This window comes from Cricetulus griseus, chromosome 4, assembly GCF_003668045.3.
Source record: "Cricetulus griseus strain 17A/GY chromosome 4, alternate assembly CriGri-PICRH-1.0, whole genome shotgun sequence".
Classification (NCBI taxonomy): domain Eukaryota; kingdom Metazoa; phylum Chordata; class Mammalia; order Rodentia; family Cricetidae; genus Cricetulus; species Cricetulus griseus.
The window spans coordinates 57,067,083-57,087,036 of record NC_048597.1 but is presented as its reverse complement, the minus strand read 5'-3'; the positions used below and the strand labels follow the sequence as shown (position 1 = coordinate 57,087,036).

The following is a 19,954-nucleotide window of genomic DNA, read 5'->3' as shown; positions in this document are numbered from 1 at the left end:
AATTCATCATTAAAAAGAAATTAGTTGCTTCATGCAGATTGTATTACCCAAGAAAAATACAAAATTTGGGCTAGAAGGGTGGTTCATTGGGTAAAGGCACTTGTCACCAGACCTGACAACCTAAGTCCAATCCCCAGGACTCTGGTAGAAAGAGGGATCTAGCTCTCACAAATTGTCCTTTGGCCTCCTCCCTCTTCCACATACACACACACACACACACACACACACACACACACACACACACACACATATAGTAAAAATTGTAATGCAAATATTCCTGCTAGGACTGGAGAGGTGGCATAAGCCCACATCTAAACAGGACATCGATGGTTCTGACTCTCAGGATAGGGAAGTGAAACATACTATCTGCTAAACCAGACAGATAAGTGGGTTTTATTTTAGAGAGAGAATTCCTGTGTGCTTATTAGCTGGGAATTCTGAACCAGCTTGAGGAAGTGATCCTGAAAGAAGAAGAAATGGCATGGTGACTCACAATTGTAATCCCAATGCCAGAAGGCTGAGGCAAGAGTATTTTACTAAAGACAACTTTTCACATTGCACCTGCTATGTTTCTGTGTGATAGATACAAAGAGTAGTAATAAGCTGGGGGTGGTGTGCATGCCTGTAATTTTAGCATTTGGAAGGTAGAGGCAGCAGAAGCATCACAAGTGTGGGGCCACCCTGGTCTATATGTTGAGTTCTAGGCCAGCCAGTGCTATATAATGAGACTGTGTCAACTTCCCGATCCCCTCATATACATCAAAACCAAACCAAAAGTCTGTATAGACTGACCATTCCAAGTCTACTAAAAATACTTCCGATTTCATGGCATTTTATATTTCAGGTTAGGAATTTGTAGTCAGTAAAGTCTAAGTACATATTCAAAAATCACCCCCCCCAAAAAAAACAACCTGAAATCTGATACCTCTGGTCCCAAGCATTTCAACTAACTCAATTGGGCAAGAGTCTTCCTCAGCCAAGTTACAGTCAAGATAGGAAATGGACAGTGTGTGGGCTTCGGTACTGGGGAGGAGTAAGTTTCAAGGCTGGGAGATGAACTGTGGCATTGTTCCACAGTGGTGTTTGCACTTTTTTTTTTTTTTTTTTTTTTTTTTTTTTGCCATTGGCTCATCTTGGTGAAATGTTTGCTTTTGTAATTACTGTTATTACTGTTTTGCTGAGTGTATTTGTGTCTCTGGACAGACATTTTTCTCCTTTCTTTTTGAGCAGTTAAAAGAAGATGGATGCACAGAGTTCAGCTAAAGTCAATTCAAGGAAGAGGAGGAAAGAGGCATCCAGCCCTAATGGAGCAACAGAGGAAGATGGCATTCCTTCTAAAGTGCAGCACTGCTCAGTTGTAAGTGGGGCTGTGACTGGAAGCATGCTGCTGGTGGAGGTAGAGAGCGATGGAACCCTGACATTGTGTTAGTGTTCCTAAATAATGGGAAGAGCAGACAGCATGAATGGTAAAGGCTGTTATGCTTTCTTGACATACTGTGAATTACAGCTCAGTAATAGGAGCTTCAGTTCCTGGGTATCATCTCATGGTGTCAGTGTCCTGTGTCATTTCCTTACTGCTGGGTATATCCCCACTGTCTCCTTTGTATACGCCCATCTCTGTGACAGCATTGAGGTTCTTCCTAGACTACTGCCAAGCCTTAGATGAATGACACCATTTCAAACTTCCTATCTTGTGTCAACTTGGTACCTTATTAAACCTTCCCCTAAAAAACATGTCAAAAGACTTGGAGATGATTGAAATTACTACTGAACCACGATATTATTCTGAAATCCGGGTTTCAAATGTTTCTATGTTTCATTACCTCAATTAACCACAGCCATTTATCAACTTACAACCTTTGCTTATTACTTCTGGAAATACCAAAGGGAAAGGTATTTCTACTTTGAGACAAACCAGTACTTCATCTGTTTTTTTTTTTTTTGTTGTTCCCTTTGAGATAGGGTCTCCCAGGCTGTCTTTAAACTCATGGCAGTTCTCTTCCCTCAGACTCTTGAGTTCTGGTGTTACAGTTGGAATTACATCACTCCCAACTTCAACAATTTCTCTCTCCTTTCTTTTTTTTTTTTTTTTTTTTTTTTTTTTTTTTGTTCTTCGAGACAGGGTTTCTCTGTGTAGCTTTGGAGCCTATCCTGGCACTCATTCTGGAGACCAGGCTGGCCTCAAACTCACAGAGATCCGCCTGCCTCTGCCTCCCAAGTGCTGGGATTAAAGGCGTGCGCCACCAACGCCCAGCTCAATAGATTTTAATTATTATGTATACAGTCTTGTGCCTGCCTGCCAGCAGAGGGCACCAGATCTTATTCAAGGTGGTTGTGAGCCATCATGTGGTTGCTGGGAATTGAACTCAGGACCTCTGCAAGAGCAGTCAGTGCTCTTAACCACTGAGCCATCTCTCCAGCCCTAACCAAAGAGCTTTTTAAAGATTCCATTCATATAGCATCTGATAGAAATAAAGTCTTAAGAATAAATTGAACAAAGCCTCCCAAGTGAAGCCATGTACAGAGAGACAAACACACACACATTCTGGTTTCAGCTTTGCCTCTTAGTGCATATAGTTCTCGTAACTCTCTGATCCTTGTTTCCTCCTATAAATAGAGGGTCCTGTTGTAGTATTCCTTGCCTCACAGGGAGTATTTGAAGATACAGTATAAAGCATTAAGCAGCCGCAGTTTTACTCAGTAGCTGCTTGTCTGCCTGCTCTCTAGTTGAAGCAATATGAAATGCACTTAGAAACCCTGGCAGTTTTGTCACAGGGTCCAAGGTTTGCTATTCCACCATGCTGCAGGGGAGCCATCATTCCAGACCCAGTTTCTTGGGGCTGTGTTTAGGTTCCCAGGTATTTTTCTCAGTTTTACCCTGAAGTCACCAGAAAGACATTTGTTCTTCATGCCATGGTTTACTTAACCTGAAGAAGGTTGCAACTGTCACTCTTCACTTTGGAATACTTCTTTAACTTCTCCGTGTTAGAAAGGTTTAGGCACATCGTTGACTAGCTGTTCTTTAAAGCTGTTATTTTGAGTAAATACTTCAGTGTACGTCATTGAATTTTACCTAATTCTCTGTCACATTCTTGTTCAGGGTTTACGGCAGCCGGCTCCTTTTTCTGATGAAATTGAAGTTGACTTTAGTAAACCCTACGTCAGGGTAACTATGGAAGAAGCCTGCAGAGGAACTCCTTGTAAGTAACTGCTTATCTATTTTGTTTGTTATAGTCTTTAGCATGCTGGTCTGCCTCAGTGTTCTGTTGCAGAGGATAACTTCACTCTATAAAGTTGTACATTTTTTACTTATTATATATTTGTTTCCTGGCTTGTTGGCATAGCTAGTATTCAACAGAAAACAAAGCAAAACAAAAAAATCAAACCATAGCAAAAACCCCACAACTATTAGTCTGATGGCTGGGAATGTCACTTATTGGTAGGGTGCCTGCCTAGCACACTCTAGTTCTTGGGTTTGATCCCCCTTGTGGCAGAAAAGAAAAGATAGATGTTAGCTCTGGCTGGGTTGTGGTCTTGTTTTTTTGTTTGTTTTTGTGGTGCAGGGAAATCAAACCTAGAGCCTTGCTCATGGTAGGCAAGTATTCTGTCTACTCAGCTGTAGTTCTTGCCCTGTGATTTTGTCTATTTTTACAAATACCCAAATAATTAATATATCAAACTCATATTTTCCTAGCCTCAGAATTTTCTCCATAATTCTTTCTTATAGTGTCAGTCAACTATGGTGTTACTGATTGATAGAAGGCAAAAATATCTCATTGGGAGAGATTCATCACTTAATTTTATCTTTAATGATATAATTGTATGCTTTTTAAAAGACTTGCTTTATTATTTTGAAAGCCCATTTTCCTTACTTATAAGTTTAATTTATATCATTAGTTAACAATTTTGGCCAAGTAATTTTTTTTTTTAGTGAGTACTCATGTACATGCATGTGTGTACACATGTGTGCATACAGTTGTGGGCATTTGTGTGCATTATGTGCATTCTGTATATATGTATGCATTGTGTGTATGTGGGCATGAGTGCCACAGCATATGTGTGGAAGTCAGAGGAAAGTGTGGAGTGAGTTCTTTCCTTCTGTCTCCTTTTGGGTTCTAGAGATCTAATTCCTGCCACCAGGCTTGTGTGACAAGTGTTTTTACTTGTTGAACTGTTTCATTGGCCCTCAGACAATTATTAATATATGTTCTGGAGACTTCTGCTTTGGACAATTAGTCTCGGGGATCACAGTGAGTAGCAGCATCAGGTGTGTGCTGACACACCTGTAACCTCAGCTGGGATGTAGAGGCAGGAAGAAAATTTGAGGCCAGCTTGAAGTTGAGACCCTGTCTCAAAAAGAAAAAAACAAAACAAAAAACCTACCCACCCTGGGCTTAGATGACTAACCCAGTAAGTCCAGCTCCAAGGGCTTATTACCCTTTCTGGCTTCTGTGGGCATTCCATGAACAAGACACGAAGACATATATGCAGGCAAAATACCCACGAACAAAACACAACACAACCAAAAACCAAAATAAACTACCTACCCACAGAAACAAATGAAACACCTCATAAGCATTTACTGTAAATACTGTCATACAGGCAGCTATTCTTTCTTGTCTATAAATTCCCCATTCTCTTTTTCCTTTTTTTCTACTCTTTTTTAGTTCTGATAAATATTCTGTCTACTCTGCAAATAGAGGGCTGAACTTAGCTCCAGGCAAGTAGAGAGTAAGAGGCTATTGCCACCACAGTACATTCTCATGCATATGCAATGTGTTTATGAATCTTCTTTTTTTAAAAAATACATCAGAATTTTATTGCTTGGAGAACACAGCATATGAAATCACAAGAACATCAAAATGAAAAGTCACTAGGCTTCAAACACAGAATACATTACCAGATGCAGTAAAATATTAATTAACCTGAAGTCTACATCAGAAAGAAAAAGGTATGGAAAAATACCTAAATTGTTTACTTGAGAAACATACACTTAAAACAAAGTAAAAGAATGTTCTAGTACAAATTAAAAAAGCCAACAATGACTTTTTTATGTATATATATATATTATATATATATACCAATAATGGCAGCATGTTATGCATCAATAGCAGCAACAGCTTTTCCAGGTTCTGCAGTCATTTGAACAAAAAAAAAACAAAATCCCAGAAAAACAGCACAGTTCTGTTACCCTTGTGGTACCTGGCACCATTTTTTTTTTTTTAATTCTCAATCATCATCTGGAAGGAAACTATTCTGAGCAACATCATTAAAAACAGCTCTGATAAAGCACGGTCACTACTATGTATCATAAAGCAGGTCCACATATGAGTGAGTACATATCATGTTTGTCTTTTTGTGATTGGGTTACCTCACTCAGAATGGTTTCTTCGCGTTCCATCCATTTTCCTGCAAATTTCAAGATTCCATTGTTTTTTTTCTGCTGAGTAGTACTCCATTGTGTTAAATATACCACATTTTCTCTATCCATTCTTTGGTTGAGGGGCATCTAGGCTGCTTCCAGTTTCTGGCTATTACAAAAAATGCAGCTATGAACATGGTTGAACAGATGTCCTTGTTATATGAATGTGCTTCTTTTGGGTATATGCCTAGGAGTGGAATTGCTGGATCTTGTGGTAGACTCATTCCCATTTTCTTGAGGAGTTGCATACTGATTTCCAAAGTGGCTGTACAAGTTGGCACTCCCACCAGCAGTGGAGAAGTGTTCCCCTTTCTCCACATCCTCTCCAGCATAAACTATCATTAGTGTTTTTGATTTTAGCCATTCTGACAGGAGTAATATGGTATCTCATTTGCATATTGTTTTGATTTGCATTTCCCTGATGGCTAAGGATGTTGAGCACTTTCTCAGGTGTCTTTCAGCCATTTTAGATTCCTCTATTGAGAATTGTCTATTTAGTTCTGTACCCCATTTTTTAATTGGATTGTTTGGTGTTTTCGAGAATAGCTTCCTGAGTTCTTTTGGAGATCAGCCCTCTGTCAGATGTGGGGTTGGTAAATTACCCCTCATCCTTTTCCTGGTTGGCCTGGAACTCACAGAGTTCTGCCTCTGCCCCCTCCCCCCTACTCCAGCACCTCTCCTGGTTGATGATTGCTTCTGGTTTTGTTTGTTTTAGACAGGGTCTCTTCATTTATCCCTGGCTGTGCTGGAACTCCCTCTGTAGACCAGGCTGGACTCAGACTCATAGAGATCCACCTGCCTCTGTCTCCCAAATGCTGGGATTAAAGGTGTGCACTGTGATTACTTAATTGTGTTTATATTTGCTTTCTTCTAAGTAAAAAGTAGTAAAATACAACTACAAATGATGCTGGGCAATGTCAAAAGGACTAGGGGATCCCAAGGCCCCTTGACTGTATTTTGGCTGTGTAAATTATTATGATCCCTAGATTCCTAAAACGACAACAAAATATTCATGAGAATATTTTTTTTCTGCAAACAGTATTTAGATATGGCTCATGTTGATCACAACCTTTCTGATTCATGAAGTGAATTTAATTAATTTGTTTATTTGTTTATCGGGTCAGATTTTCACTATGTAGCCTTTTAAATTTTTAAAATTTCATTGATCTGTTTCTTTTGTGTGTATGTATATGGTGTGCATGCCACAGTATAAATGTTAAGGTCTCGGACAACTTTCAGTAGTCGGTTTTCTCCTTCTGCATAAGTCTTGGGAATTGAGCTCAAATAAGCAGGCTTGGTGGCAAGTACCTTTATCTCCTGAGCCATCTCACTAGCCTGGAGGTCAAATTTCAAAATGCCAGCAGACCATGTTTCACATTCAGACTGCAGTAGTATAATCTGTTGTAGTTAGCAACTCTTTGTGCATTACATAATGACACAAATTCAGAATTCATACCTTCCTCAGATCTGTTCAGTTATCCAGTTTGCTGTTAGCATCCACATATCATCATGGCACATTAAACAACTGAAAATATCTGTAGGAGTGTGCTGAGGGTGCAGCACAAAGGAAGTGCATGGGCGTAGCATGCCTGAGGTCAGTGTTCAGTGCTAACAGGAAAAAAAGAAAGAAAACGTGGTGTTGTGTTTCCAGGTTTTAAATCTTATAATAAATAAACACTGATATTAATTAGTTAAAGATTTTAGACAAAAATACATATTTTTTGTTTTATTTTGTTTTTTTGAGACAGGGTTTCTCTGTGTAGCTCTGTCTATCCTGGAACTCATTCTGTAGCTGAGGCTGACCTCAAACTCAAATTGAGTGCTGGGGTTAAAGCCCTGTGCTGGCACTACCCAGCCTAGACTATAATTTCTAAATCATTCTTGAGATTATCTTATTCAATGTATATATGAAAAAATTAAGAAAGCAATTAAAGTCAGTAGAAACTAAGAAGTTAAAGCCATCCCTACAGTGAGAGGCAGCAAGTGCTACAAGTGGAGCTAAAACCTAGATTTCTTTGTCTTGCTCTTCTCCACAATACAGTGTTGTTACTCTTTTTTTTGGGGGGAGGGGTGTTGGTTTTTCAAGACAGAGTTTCTTTTGGTAACAGCCCTGACTGTCCTGGAACTCACTCTGTAGACCATACTGGCCTTGAACTCACAGAGATCCGCCTGCCTCTGACTCCTGAGAGCTGGGATTAAAGGCGTGCAACCACCACCACCACCACCACCACCACCACCACCACCACCACCACCACCACCACCACCACCACCACCACCGCCCCGGTTATTTATTTTTGTTTTTTTGTTGCTATAGGCATTAGTGCTAAGCAATGGGAGGCTTTTGATGAAATTACAGCATCTTATTTTTTATTAAATTTTTTTATGTGTATGAGTGTTTTGCCTGCATGTATGTATGTCCACCATGTATGTGTCTGGTGTCAGAGAAGGCCAGAAGAGGGCATCATATCCCTGAGACCCGGAGTTACAGGTTGTTGTAAGTTGCCACATAGGTGCTAGGAATCATCCTCTAGTCCTCCAAGAGAGCAGTAAGTACTCTTAACTCCTGAGGCACCTCACCTAGGGTTTGGGTGTAAGAAACTGTAGCAAGTTCTCCTGCAAAGTTGGCCAACTGGTTTGACCTTTTGTTTTTCTCTTGCATCTTTTTCTCTTGCTATCTCTTGTGTTTTATTAGATAAGACTATATTTTTTTCAATGTAGGACAAGGAAAAAAACAAGAAAGACTCTTGTACTGGTTAGGGAATTCTAATCCAATAATTGACACAAATATTTCTTCCCTGTTCCTTTCCCCAGTATTTTCCCTAGGAAATTTAAGGGAGATTAAAAGGGAGTCTGTGTAATCTAGAACAAAAGTCCTTAGTCAGAGGTAAAGATATGATAGGACAGGTGAGCTCACCTTCAAGCATCTACTGGAAGACAATGAAGCCAGCATTGTGTTTAACCCAGAGAAAGGAAATGTGTAAGAGGCAGAGGTTCCATGATTGACATTTGAGAGGGTGTCGGTGTAGACAGTGAATTGAAGCCAGAGTAATGCAGCCACCTTATTTATAACCCAGAGGGTGACAGGAGGTTGCTCTTAGTAAACTGAGACGGTTGCCAATCAGATTGTAGTTTATTTGTGTAAAGAATTTCTGGTGCTTGCTTCTCCCAAGACCTGTGCAACAGTGGCACCTTATGGACACTTGGATAATATTCCAGCCTGTGTTACCAAAGACTGGGGAGTGAGGTCCCAGGTCACTGAGCTGTCAGTGGCCAGGAAGGGCCCTGCAGAGGTGATAGGACACACGTGGGTGTAGGCTGGATGGGAAAAGGTTCAGTGATGTTTTACCATTCTGGGAAGCAAACAGCTTCTCTCAATAACATTCTGCTTTCTACTCCCCAGACAGTGATTCCTCAACAGCTCCTTGCTTTGCCCTGGATATATTGAAATATGTTTGTAGCTTTTACAGTCTATCTAGCCTTTGCCTTTTAGGATCAAGTAAAGTCATGTCATAGCCCTTTAGGCTTTGCTTGGAAAACTCAATATTAGTTTCTTCATTAGTTCAAGGATTAAAAGGAAGAAAAAAAGATTGTACATGTTCGTTTTTTTGTTTTTGTTTGTTTTTGAGACAGGGTTTCTCTGTGTAGCTTTGAAGCCTATCCCGACACTCCCTCTGTAGACTAGACTGACCACAGAGATCTGCCTGCCTCTGCCTCCCAAATAAACTGTGATTAAAGGCATGCATCACCAAACCGGGCTCCGATGTCCCTCTTAAAGCAGCCAGGATGGCCAGTTTCTTGTGGATATCTAAGTACTTAGTTTCTGTCCCCTCCGACCTTGTCATGGATTCACTTTTCCAAATGATATGTTGTCTTCACACCTTTGCTATTGCAAACAGTGCCACAATGAAAGTCTGTCTGAAAGATAGTTTTCCAGAATGAGAATGGCCAGACCCTTTGTCTTTCATAAATATTGCTGAATTGCCTTTTTAAGAAATTATGTTCCTATCAGCAATGTATGATTTCTTGTTTTAAAAACTACGTATTTAGGCTGGGTAGTGATGGCACACACTTTTAATCCCAGCACTTGGGAGGCAAAGGCAGGTGGATCTCTGTGAGTTCCAGGACAGCCAGGGCTACACAGAGAAATCCTGTATTGAAAAACCAAAAAAAAATTTTTTTCACATGTTTATGGTTAAAGCCATTTTAAAAGCCCAAACCTCTTGATAACTATTTTCCTCTTCCCTGATCCCCAGCCTTTAAGAATTTTAATTAGCAATAATCATGTCCCGGATAAATCTCATTGGCTGAGGTACCATTTGGGACAGGAGGGAGAAGTATCTTCTCCAGGTTCCGTTTTGTTTGTCAGAGGGGGCTCTGCTTCTTCCCTAAAAAGGAGGCAGCGTTCCTATTTCTGGTCCCTGCAGCCACAGTAAAACAGTTCCTCCTCAGTGTCATAGTGGCCAAGTTCCTTAGACTGCTGGGATTTCTCATTTGGAGCACAGTAAGCATGATGCCAGTGGCCTTGGAATTGGTCTCATACACTGGGAGGTAATTTCCTGGCTTTATATAGGCCACTACCACTAAGAATAACTCAATAATAGACAGTTCTTTTCTATTTTTCAAGTACTTCATCTTGAGAAATGTCCCATCACACTTACTAGGAAGGAGAAATGAATGTTATTTGCTTTGATTATATATCCATCCGCCCTCTACTTTAGCCAAACCCTCCAGCTCATTTATTACTTTCAGGCAGCAGTGGGCTTTGTTTGTTTGGTCTTTTGAGACAGAGTCTAACTATACACTATGTAGCCCTGGCTGGCCTAGAATTTGCTATGTAGACCAGGCTGACCTCAAACTCAGAGATCTGCTTGGCTCTGCCTTCCAAGTGCTGGGATTAAATAGGTGCACCACTATGCCTGGATAAGGTTGATTTTGTTTGTTTGTTTGTTTGTTTGTTTTTCCAAGACAGGGTTTCCCTGTGTACCTTTGGAGCCTGTCCTGGAACTCACTCTGTAGACCCGTCTGGGCCTCGAACTCACAGATATCCACCTGCCTCTGCTTGCTTAGTGCTGATATTAAAGGCATGAGTCCCCACTGCCTGGCTTAGGGTTGATTTTCAAAGTAAAGTGTTAGTTATTAGTAATCAAGACAAACTGAAAATGAGAGTGCTAGCAATTGGGTTAGTTTATTACGTTCTGTTTAAATACAGAACGTAATAAACACAGAGGAAGATAGCTCATGTTACCTTCTTTCAGTACTCTGTGGATGTCACACCATCAAGATGTATTCATTTTATAATGTAGGAAATAAATTTTCATTTATGACTTGAAATGTCACAAATCTCAGGTGAGAGTTTGGGAGCTTAGTGGTTAAAAGTGTACACGCCTTTAATCCCAGCACTCGGGAGGCAGAGGCAGGCGGATCTCTGTGAGTTTGAGACCAGCCTGGTCTACAAGAGCGAGTTCCAGGACCGCCTCCAAAGCCACAGAGAAACCGTGTCTCAAACCCTCCTCCCACCCCCAGAAAAAAAGAATGAGCACTGCTTTTGCAGAACACCAGAGTTCAGTTCCTAGCACCCATATTGGGCAGTTCACAGCCACCTACAAGTTCAGCTCCAGGGGATCAGATGTCTCTGGGATACTACTTACACTTACATGTACATACCCCCTCCATATGCATAATTCAAAGTTAATCTTTTTGTTTGTTTGTTTTTTGTTTTGTGAGACAAGGTTTCTCTGTATGTATTGCTTTAGAGGTTGGCTTGGAACTTGCTCTGTAGACCAGGCTGGCCTCACTCACAGAGATCTGCCTGCCTCTGCCTCCTGAGTGCTGGGAGTAATCTTTTTTTTGAAGGTGAGGATTTTGAAGTTCAGAATATGTATTCATTGACTATATATTTAATATCACTTCTAAGGTAGTATTAAGGAAAAAGTACTCAATACATATAAAAAAACATGACTGCAGCCTAATTCATATAGCAGAGACAGAAATTGCTGCCCTTACTAAGGGAACACCTGCGTACTAGTTTGTTAAGATTATATAATAGTAAAATGGCTCATGTTTGCATTTATTTTATTTTAATTTTTATAGTCATGGGGACTGACATTAGGGCCTTATGCAGGACTTCCGCTATTGGGTTATATACCTACACCTCTTTTTATTGAGACATGGTCTCACTGCATTGTCCAGACTGGCCTTGAAGTCACTCTGCAGTCCAAGCTGGCCTTGAATGTGGTAATCTTCTTGCCCCAACTTCCAGAGTGGTTACAGGTTTGTGTCAGTAGGCCCGGCCCCAGAGACCATCCAGGAGAATGAAATGAGTGAGCGTCCCACAGTTTGGCCATCGTGTGTGTTGGGTGTGAGGGATTAAGTAAGTGTACTTTTGTGATGAGTTCTTTCATTTGGATCCAGGTGAGCGGCCTGTGAGAGTTTATGCGGATGGAATATTTGACTTATTTCACTCTGGTCATGCCCGGGCTCTGATGCAAGCAAAGAACCTTTTCCCTAATACATATCTCATTGTGGGAGGTAAGAAAACATCGGGTGACTTTAGGTATTGTTCAGAAGAAGAGCGATCTCCCTCCTGTTTGGTGACTTAGTGCAATGACTGACCTAGGTTTCATTTATGAAAGGAAGGGTGTGGCACAAGCTGTCCCAGATACAGTCTGTAGGGGCAGCTTAGCCTGGAGAGAGTAGCAGCAGGCTCACTGAGAGGGCCTGGGCTATCTCAGAGTTCATAGCCGAGGTTCTACAGTTATAGAGTAGCACTGGTCAGTTGTCTACTTAAAAGCATTGTTCTGGACTTTGCCTCATTAGCTTTGAGTCAACAGCAATAGAAAAGTCTGCCAAGCAAATGTTGTGGTCAAGTCCAATCTTAGGAAAATAAAATAAGAAAACATTTTAAAAAATTATTTTATCTGTATGGGTAGATTTTTTTTTTTTGTTATTTGGCTGGTTGGTCTTCATGTGTATTTCTGTACCACATGTGTACCTAGTGCCCAAGGAATTCAGAAGAGGGCTTTAGATTGCCTGGTACTGGAGTTACAGACAGTTGTGAGCCACCGTGTGGGTGCTGGGAACCAAACTTGGGTAGTTTTTAAGAGTAGCCAGTGTTCTTAGCTGCTGAGCCATCTCTCTAGCTCCAGTAAACATTTTTTAAAAACTTCACCCGTGTGGAAATATAAAGTGGGAACTCAGTCAAAATCTGAATTCCCTCTTTTACCCTTTTTGGAAGTGTGAGCCTTGGTGTAGTGAATGTGGCTCCTGAAGGTCTTCAGTTAGGAAGAACATTGTTACCCAGGCTGAACTACACCCAGAAGATTCTTGTCTTTGGATGGGGTGGAGTAGGCATTGTTACAGGCCTAGAAAGTACAAGACGGGAAAGGTTGGTGACTGAGGAAGGTTAGACAGAGGGGCCTTCACTTAGAACTTGTGCTGTGAATCCAGTCTGCAGTGATGAGCTCACGCACAACTTCAAGGGCTTCACTGTGATGAACGAAAACGAGCGTTATGACGCAGTGCAGCACTGCCGCTACGTGGATGAGGTGGTGAGGAACGCCCCCTGGACGCTGACGCCCGAGTTCCTGGCAGAGCACCGGGTAAGAAACTGGCCATGTATACTCATTCCTAGTTCCCAGCATCCCCTCATTGCTTGACAGAAGGCTGGTTTTCCATTTGTCGTGTGCCTGTATGGTCATGTTCTGGTTGCTTCCCACAGCCGTCTTGTGGGGATAGTTACTATTTCATTTACATATGGAGAGCAAGGTCCAGAGAGACGTAATCATGCGCTCCAGCTTACATTGTTAGCTGGACTTAAATGAACTGCCTGACTACATGGTGCCCCCCCACATACACACATACAATAGGTGTGTCCTCCCCTTAGAGCATGCCAGTCTCTTTAGAATATCCATAGTTCTAGCCTCACACTGACAGACTTTATCTATCTGGGTTAGTAAGATGGTTCAGCAGGTAGAGACACTTGCCCAGTCTGATGACCTGAATTTGAACTCTGGACCCACATGCTAGAAGGTGAGAACTGACTCCTGCAAATTGTCCTCTAGCCTACATGCACACATTTATGAACAAGTTTCATACATACAAAATAAAGAAATTTAATTTTTTAAATGTAAAAAAAGGGGGATGTTTATATTCCAAAGCCAAGACACTGAAGCAGGAGGACCACAAGTTTGAGCTATATAATAAAACAAGCAAACATGGGCTAGAGAGGTGGCTCAACAGTTAAAAGCACTTGTGTTCTTTCAAAAGACCAGAGTTTGTTTTCCCATCACACACATGAGGTGGCTTTCAAGTGGCTTGTAATTCCAGCTGCAAGGGATCCAGTGTCCTCTTCTGGGTTCCATAGACACCTGGGATCCATTGACACTTGTACACACACACACACACACACAAAATAAAATCTTTTAAAAGGGGGCTGGAAAGATGACTCTGTGATCAAGAACATTTGCTGTTCTTGTATAGGATCTGGGTTTGGTTCCCAGCATTCACATGGTGGCTCACAACTGTCTGTACCTCCAGTTCCAGAGGATCCAACAACTTCTGGCCTCCATGGACACCAGGCACACACAAAATATAAAAATAAACAAAGACAAAAAGACAAACAAAAACTGAATTAAAGAGAGAAAAGCTTTGCTGTTTAGGAAATAGCACCTGCTCTCTTCTGTTGATTTCAGTTTACTTCCAGCTTTGGTTTGGGGCTAGAAATTGAGGGATCAAAAATCAAGGGTGTTCTCACTCTTGTTTAAGAAGTAATTATTATTTTAAAAGCCCCTGACTTTGAGTTCTCCCTCATTGAAGCATGCTTCCTACAAAGATGGGCACGAAAGGGATGGGTTTCTTACAGTGGTTAGAGGCCCTCCAGCTTGGGAAGCCAGTGTGCACATTGTCACTTCTCTGCGAGGATATGTGGATCATTGCAGGAGGCAGGAAGGAGCAGAGATAGCCACCATGCTTCTGAAGCGGTACTTGAGTAGGCCTGAAGCCAGTGAAGATTTATTGTAACTTTAGGATTAGGATAGACCATTACCGCATTTTATTTAGAGAACCACCTGTGGGAGCCGGTTCTCTCAGGGATGCACCTGGGGTTAACAAGGCTTGGCAGCACGTGCCTCTACCTACTCAGCCATCTCACCAGCCTAGGACAGACCTTTGTGGCTCTCTACCTTTCCTCTATCAGTGCTTAGCAGTGGTACCAAGGGTGAAGAGCAAGGTATTCTCTGCAGCACAGCCAGCCCATTTTGTCCTTTTTCTCCTTGTAAGCAGTAAATCTCCACCATTCAGCTTGCTTGCTTGAGTCTTTACTTTGCTGTCCTAACAACTTGTTCTTGGGACATGAACATGTTAGCTCAGGTCCTGAGAAGCTTGCTCCACACTTGTGTAGCTTCTGGGGGTTGGGTTTGCTAAAGTTAAGTGTTACGTTAGCAATGGCTTCTGGGCTATCCAGAATGAGTCAATAAAGGAGGGTTTGCAATCTTCCGAGTCTTGTGAAGTATATTTACAGCAACACAGTGATAAACACTCTGTCTTGCATTTCTTAGTAGAACAAATATGTCTGTTCTGGTAAAAGGACTTTAGTTGGTATTTCCAAATTCCCCTTTTCTAGGGAACTAAGAGAAACAGCAGTTAACTGAGCAATAACGAAATCTTTCACTCTTTTAGAAGCCTTTTTGTGGCTCATTTCTATAGAGCCTGGAGGACAGGGAGGTACCCTTCTTTCTAGGCTCTGTCTACTAACTGGCTTACCAGAAACCTCTCCTGCTCCACTGACCACACCATGCTGACGGTGTACAGAGGGACGGTAGCACTTCTCTTAGACCAGAAGAGATAGCTAGAGAGGAAGCTGAAAACTTCCTGTGTAAAAGCCATAAATAATTAGGTTGGTAGTTTCTGAATAGATTGTAGAATGTGTGAACCAGGCAAAAAGGTGCAGAGGAAAGGTTGTTTTGAGGCATGGCCCTGCCAGTTTCCCTTTTTTCGAGCCCAAGGGTATTATTGGGTTTTTCCAAATGGCAGTTAGCCTGGAGATGAGATGATTTTTTTTCCTATTTTCAGATTGATTTCGTAGCCCATGACGATATCCCCTATTCTTCGGCAGGGAGTGACGACGTGTATAAGCACATCAAAGAAGCAGGTGAGTGGGTTGGTGTCCAGCTTCACTCTATGGGGTCCTGGGCAACTCCAGAGGGTCAGCCACGGCACTGCTTTGTAGTAGAGAATGTGAACTCTGAGAAGTTCACACTCGGCTTCTGGCCAAATTGTGGACAACAGTGTGCGTAGCATACTCCAACCCCTGTCAATTTTTGGTTCAAACATCTCATTTTAATCTCTTAAATTTAGGACAAATCCCATACTTTCTTACTATTAGGACAGTGTGTGCCTCCTTTCTTCTAGGCCTTGCTTCAGTCCTCCTGTGTGCTGGATCTCTAGAGTTCGATTGTAGTAATAAGAGTCTGCTTTTTTTTTTTTTTTTTTCCTGTCCTGGAACTCACAGTGTAGATCAAGCTGGCCTTGAGCTCACAGAGATCTACCTGCCTCTCTCTGCCTTCTCCATGTGCTGGGATTAAAAAAGAGTCTGTCTTTTGAGAAAAAGAAGTGTATTGCTACCAGATTCTGTCTAGTCCCCGTCTGACGTGCCAGGATATCACAGTGTTTGTCTGTTTGTTTCAATTTAGGCATGTTTGCTCCAACACAGAGGACAGAAGGTATCTCCACATCAGACATCATCACCCGCATTGTCCGTGACTATGATGTGTATGCCAGACGGAACCTACAGAGGGGCTACACTGCAAAGGAGCTCAATGTCAGCTTTATCAATGTGAGTTGCATCTTCATCCCGTAGTTCCCTGCCTCTCTGTAGGACACAGCTTGCTTCCCACGCCATCTGGACCGAGCACACTTTTCAGTCTGCTGTGATACCACACTGAGCATTTCACAAAGAAAGCACAGAGGCAGGTTCTGTCCTCATAGTCTAATATATCAGTGCACTGATACAAGGACAGGCAAACAAAGCCGGACGTGGTGGCACATGCCTTTAATCCCAGCACTCAGAAGGCAGAGGCAGGAGAGTTCTGAGTATTCCAGGCCAGCTAGGCTACGGCTGCACAGTGAGATCTGTCTTTTTAAAAAAAGTATGTATGTATGTATGCATGCATGCATGCATACGTATGTATGTGTATGTATAAATGTGCATACACACACACACACACACACACACACACACACACACACACACACGTATACATACACAATTCAGCAAATAGGAATGTATAATTGAGTGTGCCTATTGTCCCAACACAGATATGTCTGTTCTAGTGAAAGGACTATAGGCAGGATCAAAATTTTGAGGCCAGTCTTAGAAACATGACACTCTTCTCAAAAAACAACAAAAGTATAAATTATATAGTACACTATATCAATATATTTAAAGAGAGGCCCTCTTAACTGTAAATTTGTAGACCAGGCTGGCCTCGAACTCACAGAGATTCTCCTGCCTCTGCCTCCCAATTGCTGGTACTAAAGGTGTGCACCGCCACCATCTGGCAGTCTTTCCTATTATTATGCTAAATAAATACAGGCCAGATTAAGTATAGCAGAATGTTAAAAATTGAAAATCGAGTGATTTTTATTGTTATGTGTATGTCCGTGGGTAGGTGCGTGTAAGTGCAGATGCTAGCAGGGGCCAGGGTGTCAGAGCTCTCAGGAGCTGGACATAGAGACAGGTGTGAGCCATCTTCAGTGGGTACTGGGAATCAAACTCGGGTCCTCTGGAAGAGCAGGAAGCACTCTTAATATCCTGAGCCACCTCTTCCTGCTTGGGTATTATGTCTTAAAAACCATTTGTTTTGTCCTAGGAGAAGAAATACCACTTGCAAGAACGGGTTGATAAAGTAAAGAAGAAAGTGAAAGATGTGGAAGAAAAATCAAAAGAATTTGTGCAGAAGGTGGAAGAAAAGAGCATTGACCTCATCCAGAAGTGGGAAGAGAAGTCCCGAGAATTCATTGGAAGTTTCCTGGAAATGTTTGGTCCAGAAGGAGCACTGGTGAGAGAGAGCCTGCCTTCCCGATGCTGGAGGGCATATGGGCAGGGATGCTGCTTTTCATTGCTGCGGTACTGGTGATTGAGCCCAGGACATAGTATGCATGCTAGCAGGCACTCACACTGGGCTGTGCACTCAGCCTTATCTATTTATTTATTATGTTTAAGACAAGAACTCACTATGGGGTTGGTTTGAAACTTGCAGTGTAGACCAGGCTAGTTTAGGACTCAGAGTGATCTGCCTATTTGTCTCCCAACTGCTAGGGTTAAAGGTGTATGCCACCACAGAAGGCTTATTTATTTATTATTTTTAGGAGTGTTTCCCTAAGGTGCCTAGACTGGCCTTGTAGTCTATGTTGCCCAAGGCCGGTCTTGAACTTGTGATACTAATGCTTCAGCCTCCAGTAAATGTACAGTGAATTCAAGAGACTTGCAATGCTGTGGAAAGGAATATAGACTCTGAGCAGAAAGGGACATCAAAATGAAGAAGTTACTTATCTAGTCACATATTTTCCTAGTAATTTTGCCAGCTGTCTATCAGCCTTGACATCTGGAGTCCAGATAAGTAGGTAGCCTTGACCCTTATGAAAGAGAAGGAAAAAAAGAGCTGCCTCTCCATGAGAAGCTGCTGTGGGTCCCCAATGAGTATAGCAGTGCCCTCCAACCAAATAGAGTTCCATTAGTGAGCCTTTGTGTTTGCCCTCGTGTGCACTGCAGACTAAGCAGCCTTGAAGAATGTCTCTGATGGGAGTCAAGGAAAGGCCGACTGAGAAACTGGTGCAAACTTAGATAAGCAGTCCCGTGTGGAGAGGAAACTGCCAGCATTACAGTTGTGTCCTCCTGTCTTCTTCAGTCATGCTTGACATAGCAGGGACAGGGTATTTCCCTCAAATGATTGAGGCCATAGCTTCAATCCTCAGCAATAGAAAAAAACATTAGTTATAGGGGAGATTCAGAGTAATTTGGGGTTTCAGAGGCTCTGGTGGTGATTCATGTGGTCCATAGGTATCTTCTAACTCTCCCTTTTGGTCTGCCTCCCCAGAAACATATGCTGAAAGAGGGAAAAGGTCGGATGCTGCAGGCCATCAGTCCCAGGCAGAGTCCCAGCAGCAGCCCTACTCATGAACGCTCCCCCTCCCCCTCCTTTCGATGGCCCTTCTCTGGCAAGACGTCCCCATCTTCCTCCCCAGCAAGTCTCTCTAGACACAAGGCTGTGACCTGTGACATCAGTGAGGATGAAGAGGACTAACTTTTCATCCCTGTCCCCTGCCCCTGCCCCTGCCCCTGCCCTTGCCCGTCACCTCCAGAAGCTCTCTGTCGAATTCCATTTTGTGACCCCCAACACTAAACCTAAGGACATCTACAAAGAAAAGACAGTGGGGCAAGAGGACCTGGGAATGGGGGAAACAAAACAGCCTGTGCCCTGAGACCTCCGTCGACTGAGCACACCTTAGAAGCCTGCTCTGCATCCATTTTCCTCCCCAGAACTTTGCTTTACTGTTTATGCTCATGTAATCTTGACAGGGAAATTGTCATTTTTATTAATTTTTTAAAAATTAGTCTTTCAAATATAGTAAATAGAACTAATTTTTTGCCCTGAGGAGTGGGCAGAAGAAGGAAGCGTGTACTACCCAGAGGCCTTTCTTCCAGACACACTAGTGCTTGCCTTCTGTTCTGAAGCAAGGTGGCTTGCCAGATCCTTCAAACAAAGAGCCATGCTGATGGGTAATTTGGCAAGACTGTTGCAATTTTAACTTCCCTAAAATATCTAAAACCTGAATTAGCTCCTAATTCCAAGTGTCCTGCCGACCCATGTGTCAGCATGGTTGTGGGAAGGAAGAGATCTAAGTCTCGCTTTTCTTACTCCCTGAGGAGTTTCTTGTTGGACCCAATGGGGTCCATGCAGACACTGATGGGGATGCAACCAAACAACAGAGTGTCGGTTGCAGATTTTCTGCTGTGTTCATCTTAGAATATTCTGTTGCCCAGTATTTGGGAGCTGTGGTCAATCTCTTTCCTGCAACCTACCTGTAAAGGAAGGGGCACTGAGGGATCCTGGGATTGCAGAGGACAGTGGGATGAACTCAGTCCAGTGCCAGGGCAGCTGTGGTTGAGTTTCTGTTGGGAACACATCCCTCTCCCTGCAGCTGCCATTTCAGCACCATGCTTGGCTTTATACAAAGCATGCTTTGTAAATGTTCCCAGCTTGAACTTGACCCCTTAGCCCATGTTGCTTATTGCCATATTTAACTCTTAGATTTTGACAGAGCGCACAGGCAAAGCGTCAGGAAGCACTTTGATCTCTAAAACACTTATTGACCTCCGCTCCTCTTGAGAATGCTCTTGGGTCCAATCAGTGTCCTGTGGAGACTCTATCCTCCTAAGAACTGCACCTGGCAGGGACTTCCTCCACTGCCCCTCCAGAAGCCACAGGCATGCGCTAAACTACCAGCACACAGAGCTCTGTGCCCCCTGGCCCA

General features: G+C 42.5%; 1 protein-coding gene across 1 annotated transcript; it reads left to right on the top strand.

The window, feature by feature from the left end:
• Positions 1–1,222: 1,222 nt before the first annotated feature.
• On the top strand, positions 1,223–18,740 carry Pcyt1a (phosphate cytidylyltransferase 1, choline, alpha; the record flags this gene model as incomplete). Its single annotated transcript, NM_001246737.1, is given in 8 exon segments — positions 1,223–1,357; positions 3,101–3,200; positions 11,834–11,950; positions 12,869–13,020; positions 15,491–15,569; positions 16,111–16,253; positions 17,290–17,478; positions 18,517–18,740. Coding segments are annotated over 8 exon segments (1,104 nt in total). The 3' UTR covers positions 18,724–18,740.
• Between the last annotated feature and the right edge of the window lie 1,214 nt (positions 18,741–19,954).